Consider the following 24,597-nt stretch of genomic DNA (forward strand, 5'->3'; position numbering starts at 1 on the left):
GTTTGGTACATAAACTATGTAAGAGCAAGATATTATTAGCAAAATGTCATTGATACAGTCACAGTAAATCATTCAATACACATTTTTATTTTTCTAAGCTTACCTTGCACTTTTCTTTTTCTCTTTTTCCTCAGCCGCCTCCTTTTGAGCAGTGTTTAAACTCTCAGCGTCTGCTAAATTATCCACTGCGATGGCCAAGAACACATTTAACAAGATATCTAATTTGATAGGTTTTAAGGAGAAAATGTTTCAAGAACTTTGACCGGTTAAGAATATGGAAGTTGTTTTTGACATTATTGTCTGATTCCCACATTATCATTGTATTTATTTATATTTTATAAATATCAGTTACGTTCTCTGGCATCATAAACCCCATTAAAGGGACATTAAACCCAAATCCCATAGAGCACCTGTGGAGAGATCTCAAAACAGCAGTTGGGAAAAAGAACCCTTCCAATCTGAGAGACCTGGAGCAGTTGGCAAAAGAACAGTGGTCCAAATTCCAGTAGAGAGGTGTAAGAAACTCCTTGATAGTTACAGGAAGTGATTGATTTCAGTTATTTTTTTCCAAGGGGTGTGCTATCAAATATTAAATTGAGGATACAAATAATTTTGTCAAGTCCATTTTTGGAGTTTTGCGTGGAATGTGTCAGATTTGGCTTTTTTTCTCTCCACTGTTTTGTGTTATACCAATGCAAACAAAAGAAATAAACACAAGAATGGCTAAACATTTGTAATTGCAACAATTTTCTGTGCGAAGTGGTGCATTATCAGACATAAATGCAGGGGTGCCAATATTTTTGGCCATAACTGTGTGTGTATATATATATATATATATATATATATATATATATATATATATACAGTATATATATATATATATATATATATATATATATATACACACACACACATACATATATAATATATATGCCACCACCAATCAGCATCTAGCTCCCAGGTCCTGAGTCTACCGAGGTATGCTTATCAACAAAGGATACCAACAGAACTAAGAAGATTAGATAATATAAGTATATTGGGAAGTTGATCAAAATTGTATGTTCTATCTTTATCATGAAAGAAATTTTTGGGTTTCATGTCCCTTTAACAGAGTTGACATTATGTTCTTTTTGAAAAGATGCAGTTTGAAGGCACACCGTACCAAAAGTAATGCCTTTGTATTTAATTAGCTCATATTTTGCTTTCCCTTTATTAGTAAGATAAATTAGAAAGTTGTGCATGCTCTGTATGAGTCATGTAAGTTTAAATATGATTTTACTGTCCCTTGGTGTGGACCCTAACTGTTTGTCTGCTCATCATGTATTTAAAGTCCGTCCTTGAGGTGCCACATCAAAAGCTTTACAATATGTGGACCAAATGACCCTACAAAAAAAGTAGTGAAATTGTATGGCTAAGCATTCTCACTTAACACTTGCTAGTTTGTCTACATACCTTTATTGCTTAAAGGGGCATTAAACGCTAAACAAATTCTGGCATTCACAGAAAAGATTAGTCTGAGAATAACATGTAGATGTATTTTTTAGTTTCATTAGTTGTTTAAATAGTGACAAAATAAGTGTAAAGTTTTAGTGTCTATAAAACTAATGGAGCTGCCATGTTGTAACTTAGGTTACCTTCTCTGCTGTGGCCAATTAGGGACAGTTCTAGGTCACTAGAGTGTGCAGCCAATGGCTGTGTGGAATATAACAGTGTTCTGCACTTCCATTTCTAACAGGAACTAAAATGCGTACAATTTCAGAATGGAATTGCAGGAAAAGGGGACAAAAGAAATAATGAAAGCATATTTCAGACTTTTTTTTTATACATACGATTTATCATTTTATATTACCATTTCAAAGTGTTTACTGTCCCTTTAACTGGTTAAAGACAATTAGAACATATATACATCACATGATCCAGGGCTTTAAGGGCCACATTAACATGTATACGTATTCAGATGGACTAAAGATCTGTGTGCTTTGCAGCCTGGGTTTCTCATAACCGCCAGTGCTACTGTGTGTTTAGGAGGCCAATCCTCAGTCTACGACACACCCCCACAGTCCCCTGAGCCAATCAGGGATGCTGTAACATGAAGACCAAATCAACAGCCACAGAAAGACATCCCTAGTCGTTAAAGACGTAATTAATTACTAATATCAGACTGAATTCTTAAAGATATAAATTTTGATAGCAGATAATAACGAGAAGGACCATTGGGTACGTCAATATTTCCTTCTTAACCCTTTGAGTGCTAAGCACTTTCCCCCCCAGGGTGCTAATATTTTCTAAGGGTTTTTTAATTTTTTTAATTTTTGAAAAAAAATAATTAAACTTTGTTTTTTTTTACAGTCCCCCATAACTTACACTGTTGGAAAGGTTAGGCGATTACCTTTCCAACAGGGGGTCTTGGGGGTCTGTAGCTGCTTAGATGCCTGAGATACAGGCTAGTAAGTAGCATGCCCCCTCCTCCTATACTTAACATTTTTAAGTATAAATAAAGTTGCGCGGTGACATCCTCACGTCATTGCGCGTGACGTCACCGCACATCACGTGAAGCATGGGTAGGAGCAGTTAGAAGCCCCCAGATCTCCCTCAAGGTGGGAGAGTGCTCATGACGGCTCTGAGCTGTCATTAGCACCAGAGTGAGAAACTCTGTGACGGCTCAGAGCCGTCATTAGCACTCAAAGGGTTAAATATAAGCTTAAAGGGACATGAAACCAACATTATTTCTTTTGTGATTTAGAAAGAGCATGCCGTTTTAAACAACTTTCTAATTTACTTCTATTATCTACTTTGCTTCATTCTCTTGATATACTTTGCTAAAAACGCATATCGAGATAGGCTCAGTAGCTACTGATTGGTTGCTGCACATAGATGCCTTGTGTGATTGGCTCACCCATGTGCATTGCTATTTCGGCAACAAAGGATATTTAAAGAATGAAGCAAATTAGATAATAGAAGTAAATTGGAATTTTTTTAAAAATTTGTATTCTCTACCTGAATTATGAAAGAAATTTTTTAGGATTAGTGTCCATTTAATTAATTCCTAGGATAGCGTTATGTATATCCACACATTATTACTTTCCCTTAGGCAGGGGTCAAGTCCTACAAAAAAAAGTGTGGGAACTCACCTAGACTTCCAACCCCCTTACAGTTAATATTGTTTATATATATATATATATATATATATATATATATATACACACACAAACACACTGTATTTATATGTATATAATCTATAAACTTCAGTTATTAAAAGTAAATCCAATGAAGGGTTGAATGGTTGCCTTTGGGCCTGAGAATCCTCCTCTTTTACAGAGTCTCACCCACTTAAAGTGCAATAGTCCTATTTTTGCTGAGGGTAATTAAATAACCACAGAGCAAGATACACAGAAATGTAAGCACCATGTGTTACACATTGGGGGTGATCACACAGCAGGACTACTGATAGGCTTTCATTTTGTGTATTATAGGAAGTGTGACTGCCCATTACTAGAGGATCTAACTATCCCTCTAACCAGACTGTGCTTTAGCTCCTTCCACCAGCATCAGCAGTGTTTACTGAAGTGTTTCTGTTCTCTGTCCAGAGGGAACTTAGTTCCTCCTGCAAAAATAGTGTAGGAACTCTATTGCGTTTTGTTTCTACTTGACCCCTGCCCTTAGGGTATTTATCCTTCCTAATTCTATTAGAAGTCCTTTCCATAAGTCAACCACCTTCAAAAATGTTTAATTCAGTAAAAATATCACCAGAAAGGATACAATTACCACAGATAAAAAGTATGATGAAATATACACAAACAATCATTCCAGATGAAGAGGGGCCGCCATATGCCATGATACCATCATACATAACCGCATTCCAGTCCTCTCCGGTTAAAATCTAAATGAAAAGAAGTTATTTTATTTCAATATTTCTTTAGCACTTGGAAATAAGTCAGAACACAAAGAAATTAGAATTATTTGTCATATATATGTATATGCATATTTATTTGTGAGTAAAAGAAAGCAAGTTTAATATTCTTTTATGTGTGTTTTTTTTGTGTGTTAGCAAATAATATTTTAACAACATTTAGCTAGTATTTTAATTAAGTGACAGTCTAGTCCAAAATAAACTTTCATGATTCGGCTAGGGCATGAAATTTTAAACAACTTTCCAATTTACTTTTATCACCAATTTTGCTTTGTTCGCTTTGTATTCTTAGTTGAAAGCCAAACCTAGGAGGTTGATATGCTAATTTCTTAGACCTTAAAGTGAAGGTAAAGTTTTCCATTATTGACAGCTGTATTATGTTAATAATGTACTATATATCAAGATCGCTAAGTGTTTTAAACATTTTGGTATATATATAAATGTAAAATAAAGAGTTTTTATCTCTGTTCTCAGCCGCTCCTAGCTCCTCCCTCCATTTAGTTCCTGGTTTCTCAGTGTATTACGTACAGAGCGGTCCCACTCGCTCTATACGTACTGGAAAAGCGCGTTCTCGATTGACAATCAACTTGCGCATGCGCACATCATGCCGTACTGTCTAATTGCGCCTGCGTGACTAAAATCAATTGTGAGCTAAAGCGCAGGCGAATTGCACATGCGCTAAGCTGGAACGAGCACGGCTTGGAAGGGAGAGGAAGTGTAGCCAACGCATGCGCACAAAGGCAAGAAATAGAGTGACGTCAAATGACGGCCGCCTAACGGCCAGACATATGATTGGATAATCTAAGAACGTGACCTGACTGCAAAAAAAAAAAAAAAAAACGGGCTGATTATCGAACGATTATAATAGAATGGAAAAACGGTGATAATTAGGTAAATATTGAAAACTAGCAAAAATGATGACTTAAAGTACCCTTAATTTTAGCGCTATTTACATTTAAAATGATCGAACCTTGCAAAGTTTACCTTCACTTTAAAGGTCGTCTCTTATATGAATGCATTTTGACAGTTTTCACCACTAGAGGGCATTATTTCATGTGTGTCATATAGACAACATTGAGCTCCTGCATGTGCAGCTACCTAGGAGTCAGCACTGATTGGCTAAAATGCAAGTCTGACAAAAGAACTGAAATAAGGGGGCAGTTTGCAGTAGATATGTGCATGGTGAAAAAATTCGGTTTGGTTCGGATCGATTCGGAATTTTTCAAATTTCGGTTCGGATCGATTCGAATTCGGAAAATTTTGAATCGATTCGGTTCGGATTAGTTTCGGATTCATTTGGTTTCAAAGAAATTCGTCTGGATTCGGTTTGGTTCGGAAATTCGGAATTTCGATAAGTGTTAGGTGGGATTAGACTAGTATTATGTACTGTATATTAGGTGTAACCCATAGCAGAGTGATATAACCTAATATACTGTACAATACTAGAGTAATCCATGGCCATCCGAATTTACCGAATAAATCCGAACTAATTTGGATTTATTCGGTAAATTCAGTAGTATTTTTATTCAGAAATTCGGTTCGATCCGAATTTGCCGAATTTCCGAATCGATCCGAAATGAATTGCACATATCTAGTTTGCAGAGGCTTAGATACAAGGTAATTACAGAGGTAAAATTGTACTGTGTTGGTTATGCAAAACAAGGAAATGGGTAATAAAGGGATTAACTATCTTTTAAAACCATAAAAATTCTGGTGTAGACTGTTCCTTTAATCATTTCCATTCATCTTGTTCATCTTCGAAAAAAAAAAATATTTTAATTTGAGCTAGAAAAACGTTATTCTCAAAAGTAACAAACAAGTGTTGTTGTATTCTTTGGTTGTCAAAAATGACTCTCACTCAGTTGAATTTAAACAATAAAATGTTTTTTTAACTTCCCTGTATCTGTAAATAGGCCATTGTTCCACTACATAAAATGACTAAACACAAACAATTGCCTATTTCTATTTTAGATTCTCAAAGGCACAAGATTGCTCTAAAAATATCAGAAATACATTATAAAATAAACAATGAAAATGATTGGCTAAATATACCTTTAAGGGATACAGAAATTAGATTTTTGGACCATTTTAAGTGGCTTAAAGTTAAGTTTTTCTGTTTTGTTTAATAGTTATTAGTTAATATTTCATGCTTCAGAAAATGTCTATGGGGCATATTTATCGTGCTCCGTACGGAGCTTGATGCCCCGTGTTTCCGGCGAGCCTTCAGGCTCGCTGGAAACAGAAGTTATGAAGCAGCGGTCTAAAGCCCGCTGCTCCATAACCTGTCCCCCTGCTCTGAGGCGGCGGACAGAAATCAACAGAGATCAACCCGATCGAATACAATCGGGTTGATTGACAGCCCCTGCTAGCGGCCGATTGGCTGCGAATCTGCAGGGGGTGGTATTGCACCAGCAGTTCACAAGAACTGCTGGTGCAATGATAAATGCCGAGAGCATATGCTGTCGGCATTTATCGATGTGCAGCGGACATGATCTGCTATATCAGATCATGTCCGCTCGCACTTACATAATTAGGCACTCATATCTCAATAAGAAAATATAAAAGGAGCTACTTGCTCCTCCATTGTCTTCTATGTTTTGTTATATAAAGTTCTGTAGAGTCATAAAAAGTCAAGCTGGTATGTTTAAAGGACCACTAAATAAAGTAGAATAACTTAATCAGTAAATGCATAATACAAATACAGTGCAAAAGCACTTAGTTTGAATTTTAAATAAATAGTAGATTTCTTCCTGACAAGTTTTAAAGCTAGATCTTTACCACTGCATCATGTGACAGCCATAAGCCAATCAAAAAATGAATATACGTATATTCGGTGAATCTTACACATGTTCAGTTGTAGCTGGGGCCTCAGGAACTGTGCCTATATAAAGATTGTGCACATTTAGATAATGGAAGTGATTTGGAAAGTTGTTTAAAATTGTGTGCTCTATCTTAATAATGAAGGTTAACTTTTGACTTCAGTGTTTCTTTATAATTCACTCCATCAACAAAACCCATGTGTCCTTCAGTGTTCCTTTAAAGGGACACTCAAGTCAAAATAAACTTTTCTGATTCAGACAGAGCAGAAGTTTTAAGACACTTTCCAATTTACTTTCATTATGAAATTTTGCACTGCCTTTTTATATTCACACTTTCTGGGAAACAAGATCCTACTGAGCAACCGCACAAGCTTACAGGGTATACATATGCTAGTCTGTGATTGGCTGATGTCTGTCACATGATACAGGGGGCCGGAAAATGGGAGAGAAAATAAATTTGCATGGAAAAAAAAATCTACTGTTTTTCAGAGTGTTATTGCATCGTCTTTTTATTATGCAGCTTGGTAATTATGCAATTCTACTGCATTGAATGGTCCTTTAAATTTTGTCTTAGCTAGGGTTCTCAACTCTCCTCCACAAAAATACTGAATGATCTGTAGGTGACTTGGGACAGATGGTAGGTGTGGTCACACAATGGTCCCTCCCCAAACCTCTACCTTAAAGGGACAGTCAAGTTCAAAAAAACTTTCATGATTCAAATAGGGCATGTAATTTTAAACAACTTTCCATTTTACTTTTATCAACAATTTTGCTTTGTTCTCTTGGCATTCTTAGTTGAAACCTAAACCTAGGAGGTTCATATGCTAATGTCTTAGACCTTGAAGGCCACCTCTAATCTAAATGCATTTTAACAGTTTTTCACCACTAGAGGGCATTAGTTCATGTGTTTCATATAGATAACATTGTGCTCATACACGTGAATTTAATGAGGAGTCAGCACTGATCGGCTAAAATGCAAGTCTGTCAAAAGAACTGAAAAAAGGGGGCAGTCTGCAGAGGCTTTGATACAAGGTAATTACAAAGGTAAAACATGTATTATAACTGTGTTGGTTATGCAAAACTGGAGAATAGGTAATTGAGGGATTATCTATCTTTAAAAACAGCAAACATTCTGGTGTTGACTGTCCCTTTAAGTTCAATAATTGAAACCGCCATATATATTTTTTTTTACAACCGAGCAGTTATTTTATCCCATTGGCTGCCAGTAACACACAAAGCAATTATTTTAACTTACTTGACTGCCCATAACAAACACAGTAGAGATCTGACCTCCTATGACCGCCACTAGCACACACAAAACAGTGGTCTAGATTACGAGTTGTGCATTAGGGTTAAAAAGCAGCGTTAATAGGTCCTAACGCTGCTTTTTAACGCCCGCTGGTATTACGAGTCTTGCAGGTACAGGTGTACTGCTCACTTTTTTGGCTAACTCGGAAATACCGCAAATCCAATTACGTCAATTGCGTATCCTATATTTTCAATGGGACTTGCATAGCGCCGGTATTACGAGTCTGACCAAAAGTGAGCGGTAGACCCTCTCCTGTCAAGCCTGGTACCACATTTTAAAGTCAGTAGTTAAGAGTTTTACACTACAACGCCGTAGCATAAAACTCTTAACTAAAGTGCTAAAAAGTACACTAACGCCCATAAACTACCTATAAACCCCTAAACTGAGGCCCCCCACATCGCAAACACTAAAATAAATATTTTAACCCCTAATCTGCCGAACCGGACATTGCCGCCACTATAATAAACATATTAACCCCTAAACCGCCGCACTCCCGCATTGCAAACACTAGTTAAATATTATTAACCCCTAATCTGCCATCCCTAACATTGCCGCCACCTACCTACATTTATTAACCGCTAATCTGCCGCCCCCAACGCCACCGCCACTATATTAAATGTATTAACCCCTAAACCTAAGTCTAACCCTAACCCCCTGTAACTTAAATATAATTACAATAAATCTAAATAAAATTAATACAATTAACTAAATTATTCCTATTTAAAACTAAATACTTACCTATAAAATAAACCATAAGCTTAGGGTTTATTTTTATTTTACAGGCAACTTTGTATTTATTTTAACTAGGTACAATAGTTATTAAATAGTTATTAACTATTTAATAACTACCTAGTTAAAATAAAGACAAATTTATCTGTAAAATAAAACCTAACCTAAGTTACAATTACACCTAACACTACACCATAATTAAATTAATTACCTAAATTAAATACAATTAATTACAATTAAATAAAATTATCTAAAGGGGGCTTTTTTATTTTGGGCGGCTTTTTTATTTTGTTAGGGGGATTAGAGTAGGTGTAATTAGTTTAAAATTCTTTATTATTTTCTGTAATTTAGTGGGGGGGTTTCGTACTTTAGATAATTTCATTTAATTGTAATTAATTGTATTTAAGTTAGGTAATTCATTTAATTGTAGTATAGTGTTAGATGTAATTGTAACTTAGGTTAGGTTTTATTTTACAGGTAAATTTGTCTTTATTTTAACTAGGTAGTTATTAAATAGTTAATAACTATTTAATAACTATTGTACCTAGTTAAAATAAATACAAAGTTGCCTGTAAAATAAAAATAAACCCTAAGCTAGCTACAATGTAACTATTAGTTATATTGTAGCTATCTTAGGGTTAATTTTATAGGTAAGTATTTAGTTTTAAATAGGAATTATTTAGTTAATTGTAGTAATTTTATTTAGAATTATTTTAATTATATTTAAGTTAGGGGGTATTAGGGTTAGGGTTAGACTTAGGTTTAGGGGTTAATAACTTTATTATAGTGGTGGCGACATTGGGGGCGGCAGATTAGGGGTTAATAAATGTAGGTAGGTTGCGGCGACATAGGGGCGGCAGATTAGGGGTTAATAAATAAAATGTAGGTGTCGGCGATGTTGGGGGCGGCAGATTAGTGGTTAATAAATGTAGGTAGGTTGCGGCGACATAGGGGCGGCAGATTAGGGATTAATAAATAAAATGTAGGTGTCGGCGATGTTGGGGGCGGCAGATTAGGGGTTCATAAGTATAATGTAGGTTGCGGTGGTGTCCAGAGCGGCAGATTAGGGGTTAATAATATAATGCAGGTGTCGGCGATGTCGGGGGCGGCAGATTAGGGTTTAATAAGTGTAACATTAGGGGTGTTTAGACTCGGGGTTCATGTTAGGGTGTTAGGTGTAGACATAAAATGTGTTTCCCCATAGGAATCAATGGGGCTGCGTTAGGAGCTTTACGCTGCTTTTTTGCAGGTGTTACCAGCGCTGTCTGTAAGTGAGCGGTGAGCATAAACTGCTCGTTAGCACAGCACAGCTTCTAACGCAAAACTCGTAATCTAGGCGAGTGTTTTTACATAGAGAAGGGATTTTAACCTAGTGGCTAAAAATAACAAACAGAGCAGACCATCCTTAGCTGCCAATAACACATTAAGTATCAGCTTCAATGCCATATTTGTAATGAACAGAGGCATAGGTGCCTCTTAAAATTTAGCTGCCCCTATGGAGACTTAAAAAATAGACATTTCAAGTGATTTTAAGGTTTAATGAGTTAAAGCTTAGAATTTAAAAATAATTTTAAAAAATATGGGCACTTTAAGTCATTAAACTTTACAAAGATGCTTCTTTTACTTACCATTTTGTTATGGTAAACAGACTACCAATCATCCGCCCGCATCTCCTTCTTTATTGAGAATATTGATGACGAATCCGGCTTCCTCCAATTGTTGCATGCTCGCTTTGGTGTCCAGCTTGTGTGGCACGCAACGATTGGAAGAAGCCGGATTCATAATCTATATGCTAAATGCAGAATGAGATGCGGGCGGTTGATCGAAATGGTAAGTATTTAAAAAAAGAAGAGTCTGAGCGCTGCGGAATCTGTTGGCGCTCTACAAATAACCGATAATATTAATAATAACAAGATGAAGTGAATAAAAACTAAGCTGGAGACACACTTTTCAGGTTGCTATTCCTTCCTAGTTCCCACACTAACTTTAGGACATGAAATTGATCTGCTAAAGACCCACTGGTCAAATGAAGATAAACGAAAAAATCTTTTAGTTGTGGTAAATTATGCTGAAATCTTAATTTATTAAATTGTGTATTAAATGTAAACAAATAAAAAAAATAGACAAATGGTGCTGAGTTTGGAGGAGACCGTTGGTGCTTTAAACCAAAATTGTCTGGTTAATTTAAATATCACATAAGTGCTCATATATATTTTAAGGTTTTTGGATAAATATCTATAGTATGAGAACTTTCTTTTTTAGTTCTCTTTTTAACCCCTTAATGACCGAGGACGTGCAGGGTACGTCCTCGAAAAAAAAGGCAGTTAACGCCTGAGGACGTACCCTGCACGTCCTCGGTGTGGAAAGCAGCTGGAAGCGATCCTGCTCGCTTCCAGCTGCTTTCCGGTTATTGCAGTGATGCCTCGATATGGAGGCATCCTGCAATAACCTTACATGGCCATCCGATGCAGAGAGAGCCACTCTGTGGCCCTCTCTGCACCGGACATCGATGGCCGGTATCGTTGGTGGGTGGGAGCCGACTTGGGAGGCGGGTGGGCGGCCATCGGTGTGTCCTGTTAGATCAAGGGGGGCGGGATCGGAGGCGGGATGTTAGGGGGCGCGCGCGGGGGCGCGTGCGGGTGCGCGCGCGTGCACGGAGGTTGGCGGGCGGGCGCGTGCACGGGGCGGGAGCGGGTGGGAACCGCTACACTACGGAAAATAGTGTTAAGAATAAAATGGAAAAAATGCCCAAATCTTGTTTGTGCAAAAGCACAAAAAGAGATCGCGGAGGGGTGGGGGCTTGGTTTTGTATGGGGGGAAGCTACACTACAGAAATTTTTAATAAAAATGTAAAAAAAAAACATGTTTTCTTCTAAAATGGGTACTGGCAGACAGCTGCCAGTACCCAAGATGGCACAGATTAAGTTAGAGTGGGAGGGTTATAGTGCTGTTTGGGGGGGATCAGTGAGGTGGGGGCTAAGGGGGGGATAGTACACAGCAGCATATGTAAATATGCTTTAAAAAAAACACAAAAAAACAACAAATATAGCTTTTATTTTAGTACTGGCAGACTTTCTGCCAGTACTTAAGATGGCGGGGACAATTCTGGGGTGGGGGAGGGAAGAGAGCTGTTTGGGAGGGATCAGGGGGTCTGATGTTTCAGGTGGGAGGCTGAGCTCTACACTAAATGTGATATTAACCCTGCAAGCTCCCTACAAGCTCCCTAATTAACCCCTTCACTGCTAGCCATAATACACGTGTGATGCGCAGCGGCATTTAGCGGCCTTCTAAATACCAAAAAGCAACGCCAAAGCCATATATGTCTGCTATTTCTGAACAAAGGGGATCCCAGAGAAGCATTTACAACCATTTGTGCCATAACTGCACAAGCTGTTTGTAAATGATTTCAGTGAGAAACCTAAAATTGTGAAAAAAACGTTTTTTTTTATTTGATCGCATTTGGCGGTGAAATGGTGGCATGAAATATACCAAAATGGGCCTAGATCAATACTTGGGGTTGTCTACTACACTACACTAAAGCTAAAATCACCCCAAAAAGCTCCCTACATGCTCCCTAATTAACCCCTTCACTGCTGGGCATAATACACGTTTGGTGCGCAGTGGCATTTAGTGGCCTTCTAATTACCAAAAAGCAACACCAAAGCCATATATGTGTGCTATTTATGAACAAAGGGGATCCCAGAGAAGAATTTACAACCATTTGTGCCATAATTTCACAAGCTGTTTGTAAATAATTTCAGTGAGAAACCTAAAGTTTGTGAAAAAATTTGTGAAAAAATGAACAATTTTTTTTATTTGATCGCATTTGGCGCTGAAATGGTGGCATGAAATATACCAAAATGGGCCTAGATCAATACTTTGGGTTGTCTACTAAAAAAAAATATATACATGTCAATGGATATTCAGAGATTCCTGAAAGATATCAGTGTTCTAATGTAACTAGCGCTAATTTTGAAAAATAATGGTTTGGAAATAGCAAAGTGCTACTTGTATTTATGGCCCTATAACTTGCAAAAAAAGCAAAGAACATGTAAACATTCGGTATTTCTAAACTCAGGACAAAATTTAGAAACTATTTAGCATGGGTGTTTTTTGGTGGTTGTAGATGTGTAACAGATTTTGGGGGTCAAAGTTAGAAAAAGTGTATTTTTTTTCAATTTTTCCTCATATTTTATAATTTTTTTATAGTAAATTATAAGATATGATGAAAATAATGGTATCTTTAGAAAGTCCATTTAATGGCGAGAAAAACGGTATATAATATGTGTGGGTACAGTAAATGAGTAAGAGGAAAATTACAGCTAAACACGAACACCGCAAAAATGTAAAAATAGCCTTGGTCCCAAACGGACAGAAAATGGAAAAGTGCTGTGGTCATTAAGGGGTTAAAAGGTTTTTGTTTTAGAACTTTCTTCCAAATCCAAGATTTATAAAGAGTATGACAGGAGCAGGGCAAGTAGCTTGTTCCTTATGTCCTTGTTAAAATACGCATTTCTAAAGAGAATCTGATTTATTATTAACAAAAAAGTGTTGCAATATCAACAACTTGGAAGTTACGTTTCCATTAAAAAAAAATGACATAATGTAAGAAAGTTTTTGTAGATTTTCAAACAATTGCACAGTGATTGCTTATTACTAATGGAATAGTAAGATATCTAAATACTAAATGAAAATTATTACCTGGAACACAGTTAGGAGTGATTGAGGGAAATTATCAAATGTGCTTCTTTTTGTTTGTGTTTCATCAAAATTAAATTTGCCCCCAAAAAGCTGCATCCCCAGTAGTGAAAAAATAATAATAAAAAGAAACAGTAGTAGCAACAAAGAAGCTATAGATTTCATGGAGTTCAACAAAGACGCCACTAAATTGCTGAGGGAAGCCCAGTGCCTGTAAGTGACAAAATAAAGAGATTAAAACATGTAAAAAATCATATAACAGAAATGAGATGGAATAATATTAATATTATCATTAGGCAGTTATAGTACACATACCTTGTTACTTTAAAAATCCGAAGAAGGCGAACACATCGAAACACCGATATACCCAGAGGTGACATGATCTCTAGCTCGACGAGAATAGTTTCCGTAATCCCCCCACATACCACAAAGCAATCAAATCGATTGAAGAGAGAAACGAAATAGGCCTGAAGACCAAGGCTGTACATTTTTACCAGCATTTCACAAGTAAAACAAGCCAGGAGAACTTTGTTTGCGATATCTGAAATAGATCATGGGGTAAAACCAATCATTTTCCTTGACATTTTTAAGCGTAACAGGCATTTTTCATAAGAGGGGTAAACAAACTTCTATCTGCCATTTTTGATTTGTTCAAATCTATTCCCAAAACTATTTGTTATAATGGGCTCACTTTATCAAGCCGTTCGCCCCCCTATGACTGCAGGTTCTCACAAGAGAACCTGCAGTCCGTATTTATCAAGCAGTGGTCATCAGACCGCTGCTTCCTACCCTCTTCTACACCTCTTAGGTGAAGAATTTCAATCTCCCCAATCCCGTCCGACCGGGGAGAATGACAGCTCCTGCCCGCGCGTGATTGGCTTGCGCAGACAGGGGCGGTGTTGCACGTGAACGCAAAATAGTGCTCGTGTGCAATGCTAAATTCTGCCAATGCATTGCTGCCCGCCAGAGGCGAACTCAGGCAGAGAGGGGCAAATATGATAAATCGAGCCCAATGGGTGCAAGTGTGTTTTTATTTACATCCTTTTTTTGTGACTGAAGTTCCAAGCAGGAGAATTGATACAAAACAAAAGTCTATTTTGTTCTTTAACCTTTTAACGCTGGTACGGCAATCTTTTCCGCCCTAATCGCGCCAGGCTTTAGCACCATTAGGACGGAATAGATTTCCGAGACGTATGGCTGTCATGAAGCCAATAGCGCTTCCTGGATGGGATCGTGGTCTTGAGGGTGTGCCTAGCGTCATAGGGACACCCCCTGACCTGATTGCATCATTGAATCTCGAGATCGCATGCACAATCGCGGGATTTCAATTTGTCTACATCGGAAAGTACTACTAATACAGACACAAAACCCTTTATCCAAACTGCTTGGATTTCTATATTTGCATCTGTAAAATGGGACAGTTTAGAGACAAAGTGTAAATATCAGTATCTTGTGTTATTTAGGTAATATTAACATGTCATGATACAGCTCATACATTCAACCTAAAGGGGTTTTTATAACATTTTAAATACTTTTGTATACATAGTTCATTCAGAAAGATAGTACAGTGCTGTAATCAGAAAGGTCATAATTGTCTTTTGCATCTTAGAACACAAAAAACAAACCAAAGATGCAGGCGAATAAAATGTTTGTTAAACACAAATAATTGAGATTTTGTTAAAATGATTCAGATAGCGAATACAATTATAAAAAACATTCCAATTTACTTCAATAATCTAATTTGCTTCATTCTCTTGGTATCCTTTGTTGAAGTCTGATTATTTTAGACATTTCTGATACAGAGCTATAAAAAGTAGAGAAGAAAAGCAAAGGAAATTTAACTCCTGACATGCTAAAATCAGGAGGCCTTCACGACACGCACAAACAACAAATGTAAATTCACAATGTAAATGATTACGTACCTTGTATTTGTGTCAGCCAGTTAGGTTGATTATAGTGTTCAGAGGAGATGGTAAGTGTGTTAAGAAAGACTAAAATTATAACAAGCCAATAAAAAGAAACAGATTTTACTGCAGCTCTGCATCTTCTTCGATTAAATCTGTTCCATCGACGCCAGCGACGACTGGAATATAAAAAGGATAAAAACATTCTATCAAAATGTAATTTACTATTCTATTTATTACTAGACAGTTCTGTCATTTTCCCCTTATAAGTCCCTTAACCACCCTGTAAAAGTGGTTATGTACCTCCCCATGCTTAGTCATTCATTTAAAAAGGACTTGAAACCCCCAAATATCCAAAACTGTCTATTGTGCATTTAAACATTGAAAAGAGCAGCAATCAAACATATTAAAATATTCTAATTAGAAAAAAAAGTTAATGGGAGATAAAAAAAACTAAACTATAACAAAGTTATTTAAAGGGACAGTCAAGTCCAAAAAAAACTTTCATGATTCAGATAGGCATGTCTTTTAAAACAATTTTCCAATTTACTTTTATCACCAATTTTGCTTTGTTCTCTTGGTGTTCAAGGTTGAAAGCTAAACCTAGGAGGTTCATATGCTTATTTCTTAGACCTTGAAGGCCGCCTCTAATCTAAATGCATTTTTTCATCACTAGAGGGCATTAGTTCATGTGATTCATATAGATAACATTGAGCTCATGCACGTGAATTTACCATGGAAACAGCTCTGATTGGCTAAAATACAAGTCTGTCAAAAGAACTGAAATAAGGGGGCAGTCTGCTGAGGCTTAGATACAAGGTAATTACAGAGGTAAAACGTGTATAATTATAACTGTGTTGGTTATGCAAAACTGGGGAATTGGTAATTAAAGGGCCACTGTAAGTAAATATTTTCAATGCCTGTTACTAACTAACTACCCCAAATACGCTTTTTATCAATAGCATTTCATTAACATATCTCTACCGTATATCAGAAATCTTGTCTGCAAATTTAATTGTTTTCCAAACCCACTCCGTGGGTATCCTTTGCTCTGTACCAATCCGTTTACAATACCTAGGTTTCAAAATGGCGCTTTAAACACAAAGTTATTGGTTTAAGTATTTTGAAAATGCAGTGCTGAAAATAGTGGGCAGGATATCGTGACATCATCGGGGAATAAAAGATATAACTTTTAGAACGTTATGAAACTTCGTTTTGGAGAAAATATAGGTCAGTAGGTTTTAATTAATGTTTATTAACTTTAATATGTTAGTTGTTTGGCTTAAAAATTATAACGGAAAGTAATCCTTTAAGGGATTATCTATCTTTTAAAACAACAAAAATTCTGGTGTTGACTGTCCCTTAACATTTGATTAATGAAATATTGTTTGCACAGAGGCTTGTGTTAAAAGGACATTAAACCCCAAAATTTTCTTTCATTATTCAGAACAAGAATTCAATTTTAAACAACTTTACAATTTGCTTCTATAATTTAATTGGCTTCCTTCTCTTGTTATCCTTTGCTGAAAGGTTTATCTAGGCAAGCTCAGGGGCAGCAGAGTACCTAGGTTCTAGTTGTTGATTGGTGGCTGCATATATATATATATATATATATATATTGATTGTGATTGGTTCACCCATGTGTTCATTTAGAAACCATTTGTGCATTGCTGCTCCTTCAACAAATGATACCAAGAGAATGAAACAAATTAGATAATAGAAGTAAATTAGAAAGTTGTTTAAAACTGTATTCTCTATCTGAATCATGAAAGAACATTTTTAGGTTTCAAGTCCCTTTAAAGGGACATAATACTCATATGCTAAATCACTTGAAACTGATGCAGTATAACTGTAAAAAGCTGACAGGAAAATATCACCTGAGCATCTCTATGTAAAAAAGGAAGATATTTTACCTCACAATCTCCTCAGCTCAGCAGAGTAAGTTCTGTGTAAAAAGTTATACTTCACCTGCTCCCAGCTGCAGGTAAAAATAAAAAAAAAAAATGAAGAAATGAACAGCAGCCAATCAGCATCAGCAGTGCTGAGGTCTTGAACACTTACTGTGATCTCATGAGATTTGACTTAACTCTCATGAGATTTCATAGTAAGCTTCCTTTACCTGATTGGTGAAATAATATGAGAGTTCACGAGGCTCATCCCCTAAGATGTCCCAGGACAGACACACTAATATGCTGCTTAGAAATCCTTTACAATGGGATGTGGCTACTAAGGAACTTTTGAGGTAAAATATCTTTCTTTTTTACATAGAGATGTTCAGGTGATATTTTCTAGTCAGCTTTTTACAGATATGCTGCATCACTTTCAAGTGTTTCAACATTTGGGTATTATGGCCCTTTAAGTCTTTCAGGACTGACCTAATTTGTCTACATCGGAACATACATAATGAAAATATATTGCAACGTTTTTTAATTTAACAGTTTATATTACAATCTCATACTGTTTAATATCCCTTTAAATGTGTAGCATACAGGTAAACTAACATTTACTATAAACACGAGTGGTTGGTAGATTCATTCTTTTCTGCACTATGTTTCATCTTCGAAAATATAAAACACAACCAAACTATAACAAGGTCAAACACAGGATAGTCCTTGAAAGAAGCGAATCATTCAATCAGAAGTTGTTCTATATTTGTATAAACACACAAACCTGCATTTGGACTTGGAAATCGATAGACTGAAAAAGAGAACAGAAAATACACTCTTAAAATAAGCACTTAAAACAAAAGAAATATGTTTTAGTGTATTTTGTTTGCCATTTTTAGAATAGAAAAAAAATCTGAAGCTGCAGAAAATGTCTCTTTACTTGCACACAGGATGATCCGCGTCACTGACATGAACAAGTGAATTAAAACCAGTGAAATTAATTTATACAAGTGTAATCTGATTTAACAGGACTCTGATATGTCAATGATAGGATACAGTTTACTATTTCTAAACAGCTGAGAGAGGGATCAGAGTTAAAACATGAAATAGCATACACCAGTCTATAGAGAGAAAGAAAAGGAGAGAGAGAGAGAAAGAAAGAGAAAGAGAAAAAGAGAAAGAAAAAGAAAGAAAAGAGTGAGAGGGAGAGAGAGCGAAAGAGAGAGCTAAAGAGAGAGATAAAGAGAGAGAGCAAAAGAGAGAGAGAAAGAGAGAGAGAGAGAGAGAGAGAGAAAAAAGTGTGTGTGAGAGAGAGAAAGAGAGAGAGAGAAAAGTGTGTGTGTGAGAGAGAAAGAGAGAGAGAGAGAATGAGAGAGAGAGAGAGAAATAGAGAGAATGAGAGAGAAAGAAAGAAAGAAAGAGAAAAAGAGAGAAAAAAGATAGAAAAGAAAAATAATATATGAAAAAGAGAGACAATGGAATAAAAACAGAAATATTAAATTGAATTGTGAGATATAAGAGGCATAAAGAGAGATAATTTATAAAAAAAAAAAACGCATCAAATATGGGAGGGAAAATTAAGAAAAAAAAAGAAGCAGTTAGAATCGGAAATATGAGAAACGATAGAAACGAAAGATAGAAACTAAGGATGGAATTAAGATATTCCAAAAAGATGCTGTTGGTCTCCTTAAACAACAAGGATAAGATTAACTGTAATATGGAAATAGACTATAAGGTGAGGGCTAAACTGGAAGGTTTTTAGATAAAAAGAGTATTATTTTGTGCCTAATATAAAAAGTGCATTTCAATCCAAGGAGCTATATTAGCTCTATAATATGTGCTCTTAACGCCAGTCAAAAAATCAAATTGCGTTAATAATATCCCAACATGCAATAATATATAGAAAGAAAAAGAGGTTAACCTGATCACACTTTAAGGGGCCTATTTATCAAATGTCTTGCGGACCTGATCCGACAGTGCGGATCAGGTCCACAAGACATTGCTGAATGCGGAGAGCAATACGCTCTCCGTATTCAGCATTGCACCAGAAGCTCACAAGAGCTGCTGGTGCAGCGCCGCCCCCTGCAGACTCGTGGCCAATGAACCGCCAGCAGGGAGGTGTCAATCAACCCGATCGTACTCAATCGGGTTGAATTCCGGCGATTCCTGTCTGCTCAGAGCAGGCGGACAGGGTTATGGAGCAGCGGTCTTTGTGACCGCTGCTCCATAACTTGTGTTTCTGGCGAGTCTGAAGACTCGCCAGAAACACGGGCCGTCAAGCTCCGCTCGGAGCTTGATAGATAGGCCCCTAAGGCAGGTTACTAATAAAACCTTTTTTAGTTGAGCAATTTATCTTTACCTCTTATTTTAATGCTAATCTCTTATGGATATGACTAGTAGCTCCTGCAGACCCAATTGTGGCAAAATAACAAGAAATGGCAAATTACAAAAGCATAGAATATATCATGTTAACAATCTTTCAGGGACCTAATATCAATATCTGAATAACAAGAATCTATAATCCGTATACATACGGTTCTAACCACATAGATATAAAATAAATCAACTCTTTAGCTCGCTGGTGTTTGAGGAAATTATTCCCCTTTGAGCCAGAAAATCCATTAACCTTTAAAGTCAATTCAACATCATCAACCAGCTCCTTTCTTTTTATCCATATCCATCTTCCAGACCAACGAACAGGTGCAGAAAAACCCCACAAAATACTTTTTTAGTACCTTGGAACAATAATGGTGTAGCTTATTTTCATTTACTGTTGCACTCCCAAAGGAACTTTACTCACTCCATTACTGGAGCTTAAAAGGCTACCATCAACCCACAGAAAGTTCCGCTCCTGGGCTAAATATATTCCCTTTAGAGGGGTCTGAAGTATGTCTAAACACCACTAAGCCTTAAGCAACACATGAGAGAAGCGTACTATTTTTTACTGCAGCCCCTATAAACCATACTCTCGTAGGGATAACATACTCCTGATTCAATGGTTCCGTACATGAAGGGTCTGAGTATCAGAGTACATAGAAGAGGCCAATGCGGTAGAAATAATAAGGCCTCTTACCCCCACTTGATAATCTTCCTTGGAACAGGTGCTTGTGCAGCTGTCAGCAGCTCCTCTCGGGTACAGGATATACCCTCGCTGGGGCTTCCCTTCAGCCTGTTTTATCCAGCGTTGTTCCTGCTCGACAGGGTTCCCACACCTAGTTGCCACCTGATATCAACAGCTTGGATTCAAACGGGCCATAGTCTGGACCAGACGGTGTCCTCACCTGTGGTACTTACAACAAACCTCTTCAGGGGATACAATTTAGTTTTCTCCTTACTCTCGGGGTCTTTTGCCGCGTTGATAGTTTTATCTCCGGTCAGGCCAGTTCTTGGTGTAGAGCTTCTATCCAATCTGCAGGTGTGAGTTTACATGGCTTTTACTGTGGCCACTCAAGAACAGTCCGGCCTCAGCGACGGGACCTCATCCCACGCACTCAACTTCCGTTCCACCCAGAGAGCCCCCAGCCTAGGCAGTCGCTCAAAGCAATAGGGATAGTCGGCGTGGAAGAAATCAATATACAACATCTGTTTCCCAAAGACTGGGATCCACAGGTTTTCACGTCTAAGCGCCGCTCCTCCTCCAACGGAAGTCGATCCACACAAATTATCCTTTTAAATTGTGTTTACCCTTTTTTTTTTCTTCCTCTCTCTCTATGCCCTCTCTTCTCTCTTTGTGTGGCTTTGGAAGGAGTCTATAGTCTCTACATATTAATACATGTCTAAAGTGTTGAATATCACCTTGTGGAATGTGGGTGGCATCTCCTCCCCAATTAAAAGGAAAGCAATACTTAAGCACTTTAATAAACATAATTCCGATATTGCTTGTAGGCAAGAAATCAGACTTTCAGAATCTGAATTAAAAAAACTTAAGTGCAAATTGGTCGGAGATGTGTGTGCCACCCCGTGTTCTACTAGAAAGAAAGGAGTGGCTATCCTATTTAATAAAAATATAAAATATAAAATAATAGAATCTATTTTTGACGTGAATTCCCGTTATGTTATAGTTAAGATAGAAATAAATGAAAGGTTATTCACAATATGCAATGTGTATGGTCCGAATAGACTAGATGCAGAATTCTGGGCATAGTTACAAGCAGTACTTTTAGACTTTATTGAAACCCAATTAATTGTTATAGGGGATTTTAATTTAACATCTAAATTTCCTATTGATAGAAAGAGTACTATGGGTAGAAGTATGGATTATAAAATGAAGAAATAAAATAAGATCATACACGTTTTTAAGAAAAACCATAAATTGAATGATATATGGAGATCTCACAACCCAGATGAAAGAAGGTACACTTGTATGTCTAAATCATATATCTCGTTATCCAGGATTGATTTAATTTTAGTTTTAGACTCTCTTCTTAATAAAGAGTTAAAAGCGGAGATAAAAGATTTTATCAGATCATGCTCCTATTACTTTAAAAATATTTAATTCAAGTCTTTATACAGGTAGTAACAAACATAATTTATCCTTCCCTAAATATATGGCTAAAGGGAAATGGAATGAGTTTTTAAGTTTTAATCAAGGATATCAAAATAAGATAGAGATTCTATGGGAATCAACTAAAGCTGTCTTAAGAGGTGAGATAATAAGCTTTATGGCTAGTTGGAAGAAGAAAAGAAAAGCGAGAGAAACACAACTCTCCAATCAATTAAATAATGCATATAACAAATATCTTCAAACTCCCTAATTCAGATAGATATATTAAATTTAAACAAGAAAGGGACTCATTTTTTCTATAAACAATGTGGTAATAAATCGGTAAAAAAGGTTTTTTAGCTAAGGCTGTCAAAGCCAATAAAAAATCTAATACAATTAATCTGATAAGAATGGGGAACAAGAATATTACTAAGCCTGAAGAAGTCTGTGATGTGTTTCATAAGTTATTCGAAAAGTTCTTTAGTGCTAACCCAACTGATTCTCAAAAGAAAACAGATTTTTGGAATAATATAGAGAATCCTACTCTTGCAAGTGATAAATTAGAACATATTAATAGACCTATATTAGAAGAGGAAATTGAGTCAGCAATTAAGAAAGCTAATTTAAATAAAGCACCAGGACCTGACCAACTTCCTGCAGAAGTTTATAAACTTTTGAGTAAAGATATATTTAAAACGCTTGTGAAGTTATTTAATTATTATTACATAGATAAGGGTCTTATGTCAAAGAAGTTTACCAAAGCTGTTACTGAACAATAAGATGCTTATAGATCGATTTCCATATTAAAAATAGACTATAAGATATTAGCTTTGATAATAGCTGAGAGACTGAAGAGAGTCTTAGGCGAGTTAATTCATCCTGATCAAATTGGGTTTATGAATAATATATGCTCATTGGTTAATATTAGAAAAGTCTGCATTATTTTAGATTATTTTTGGAATAATAAAGATAAGCAAGATGATTCAGATACAGCCATGATCACAATAGACACAGAAAAAGCCTTTGATGCAATACAATGGGACCATTTATTTACATCGCTAGAAAAATGTGGATTTGCAGGGAATACCACAAGGTATATAAAAACAATATATTCCCATTTCCATGATATCAGTAAATAGTCTAGATTCTCCAAAAGTGGTCCTAGAGAGGGGAACAAGACAGGAATGCCCACTATCACCTTTACTTTTTAATATAGCTATCTAGTCACTAACAATAAAATTGCATCAGGTAGTAGAGGGAGTTCTCTGTAAGAATATTGAAGAAAAAGTCTTGCTCTATACAGACGATGTATTGATTTTTGTTCCTACACAAGCAAGAATATTCCTATACTAATGGAAATTATTACAAATTATAGCTCCCTTTCAGGATACAAAGTGGAGACATCTTCCGATTTCATTAGCGGGTAAAATTAATCTGGTTAAAATTATATTGTTTCCAAAAGTATTATTTATACTACAAAACTTACCATTTATAATTAAGAAGAAAGACATTTAATGTATAAATGTATGTTAGAGTTCTTTTGGGGTGCCAAGAGAAAGAGATACTAATTGAAGAAACTATCACAGGCTAAAGAATTTTGTGGGTTTGCATTACCATATTTAGGAAAACATAACTTAACATGTTTAGTAAAATTAGCAGCTGAATGGTTATTAGATGTTGAATATTATACTCCTAAGAAACTGGAGGATGAAGTGGTGAAACCGTACTCTCTAAAAGCACTGCTAGATACAGAGTAGAAGGATATGCCAAAAATTTAAAAAAATATGAGTTCTATTAAGGGCATTATTAAGGCCTGGCAGCAATATTGTAAGATAATTGGTTTCAATTATCTAGTTTCAAAGTATATTACAATTAAGGGTTACCCTCTATTTACTGAAGCTTTAAAGTCTGAAGTATTCCATAGATGCAAAAGGAAGAGTCTAATATACATTGTGCATATGTTTGATAACAGATCAGTAATAAAAACATTCAGAGATCTCAGGAATGAATTCGGTATTCATATGAAGGATTTTTTTGCGTATCTCCAACTAAGGAGTTTAGTGCAAAAATGTTATCTTTCTAATTGGGAAGATTGGAGCTGGGCACTAGTTACGGATAATCTGAGCAGATATATAAAGGGGAATTATTCTATCAAAAATTGGTATGCAACTTTAAAGGGACACTGAACCCAAATTTTTTCTTTCGTGATTCAGATAGAGCATGACATTTTTAGCAACTTTCTAATTTACTCCTATTATCAACTTTTCTTCATTCTCTTGGTATCTTTATTTGAAATGCAAGAATGTAAGTTTAGATGCCAGCCCATTTTTGGTGAACAACCTGGGTTGTTGTTGCTGATTGGTGGATATATTCATCCGCCAATAAAAAACTGCTGTCCAGAGTCTGAACCAAAAAAAAACATAGATCCCTTCTTTTTTGAATAACGATAGCAAGAGAACAAATAAAAATTGATAATAGGAGTAAATTAGAAAGTTGCTTAAAATTGCATGCTGTATCTGAATCACGAAATAAAAAATTTGGGTTCAGTATCCCTTTAATTGATAAAGAGGGTAGAGCTAACTTAAAGTACATAGTACTAAAATTGCATATAAAAGGTTTTCTAGAAATTAATACAGACAAAATTCAGTCAAGTATTTCAAGATTGGAGAACCTAGTTAACTCTAGCTATTTTAGAGAGTCACGTCTAAATATACTACACCAGATATACTTAACACCAGCAGCTATGTCTAAGTGGAGTAAAAAAGTTGCTAATAAATATATAAAATGTTCTGGTGTGTGGGCAGATATTGTGCACTATTTCTGGGAATGTCCATATATTATCCAATTTTGGAAGAAAGT

At 36.2% G+C, this 24,597-nt stretch overlaps 1 protein-coding gene across 1 annotated transcript in view; it reads right to left on the reverse strand.

Annotated features, from left to right (window-relative positions):
• CACNA1D (calcium voltage-gated channel subunit alpha1 D) overlaps positions 1-24,597 on the reverse strand; it is a 764,995-nt gene that overhangs the window by 278,187 nt on the left and 462,211 nt on the right. The window contains 6 exon segments of the mRNA XM_053689359.1: positions 104-218; positions 3,760-3,880; positions 13,469-13,676; positions 13,781-14,006; positions 15,388-15,548; positions 18,040-18,066. Of these exon segments, the coding sequence (XP_053545334.1) occupies positions 104-218; positions 3,760-3,880; positions 13,469-13,676; positions 13,781-14,006; positions 15,388-15,548; positions 18,040-18,066 (858 nt within the window).

The sequence above is a fragment of the Bombina bombina genome, chromosome 7 (assembly GCF_027579735.1).
Source record: "Bombina bombina isolate aBomBom1 chromosome 7, aBomBom1.pri, whole genome shotgun sequence".
Lineage (NCBI taxonomy): Eukaryota > Metazoa > Chordata > Amphibia > Anura > Bombinatoridae > Bombina > Bombina bombina.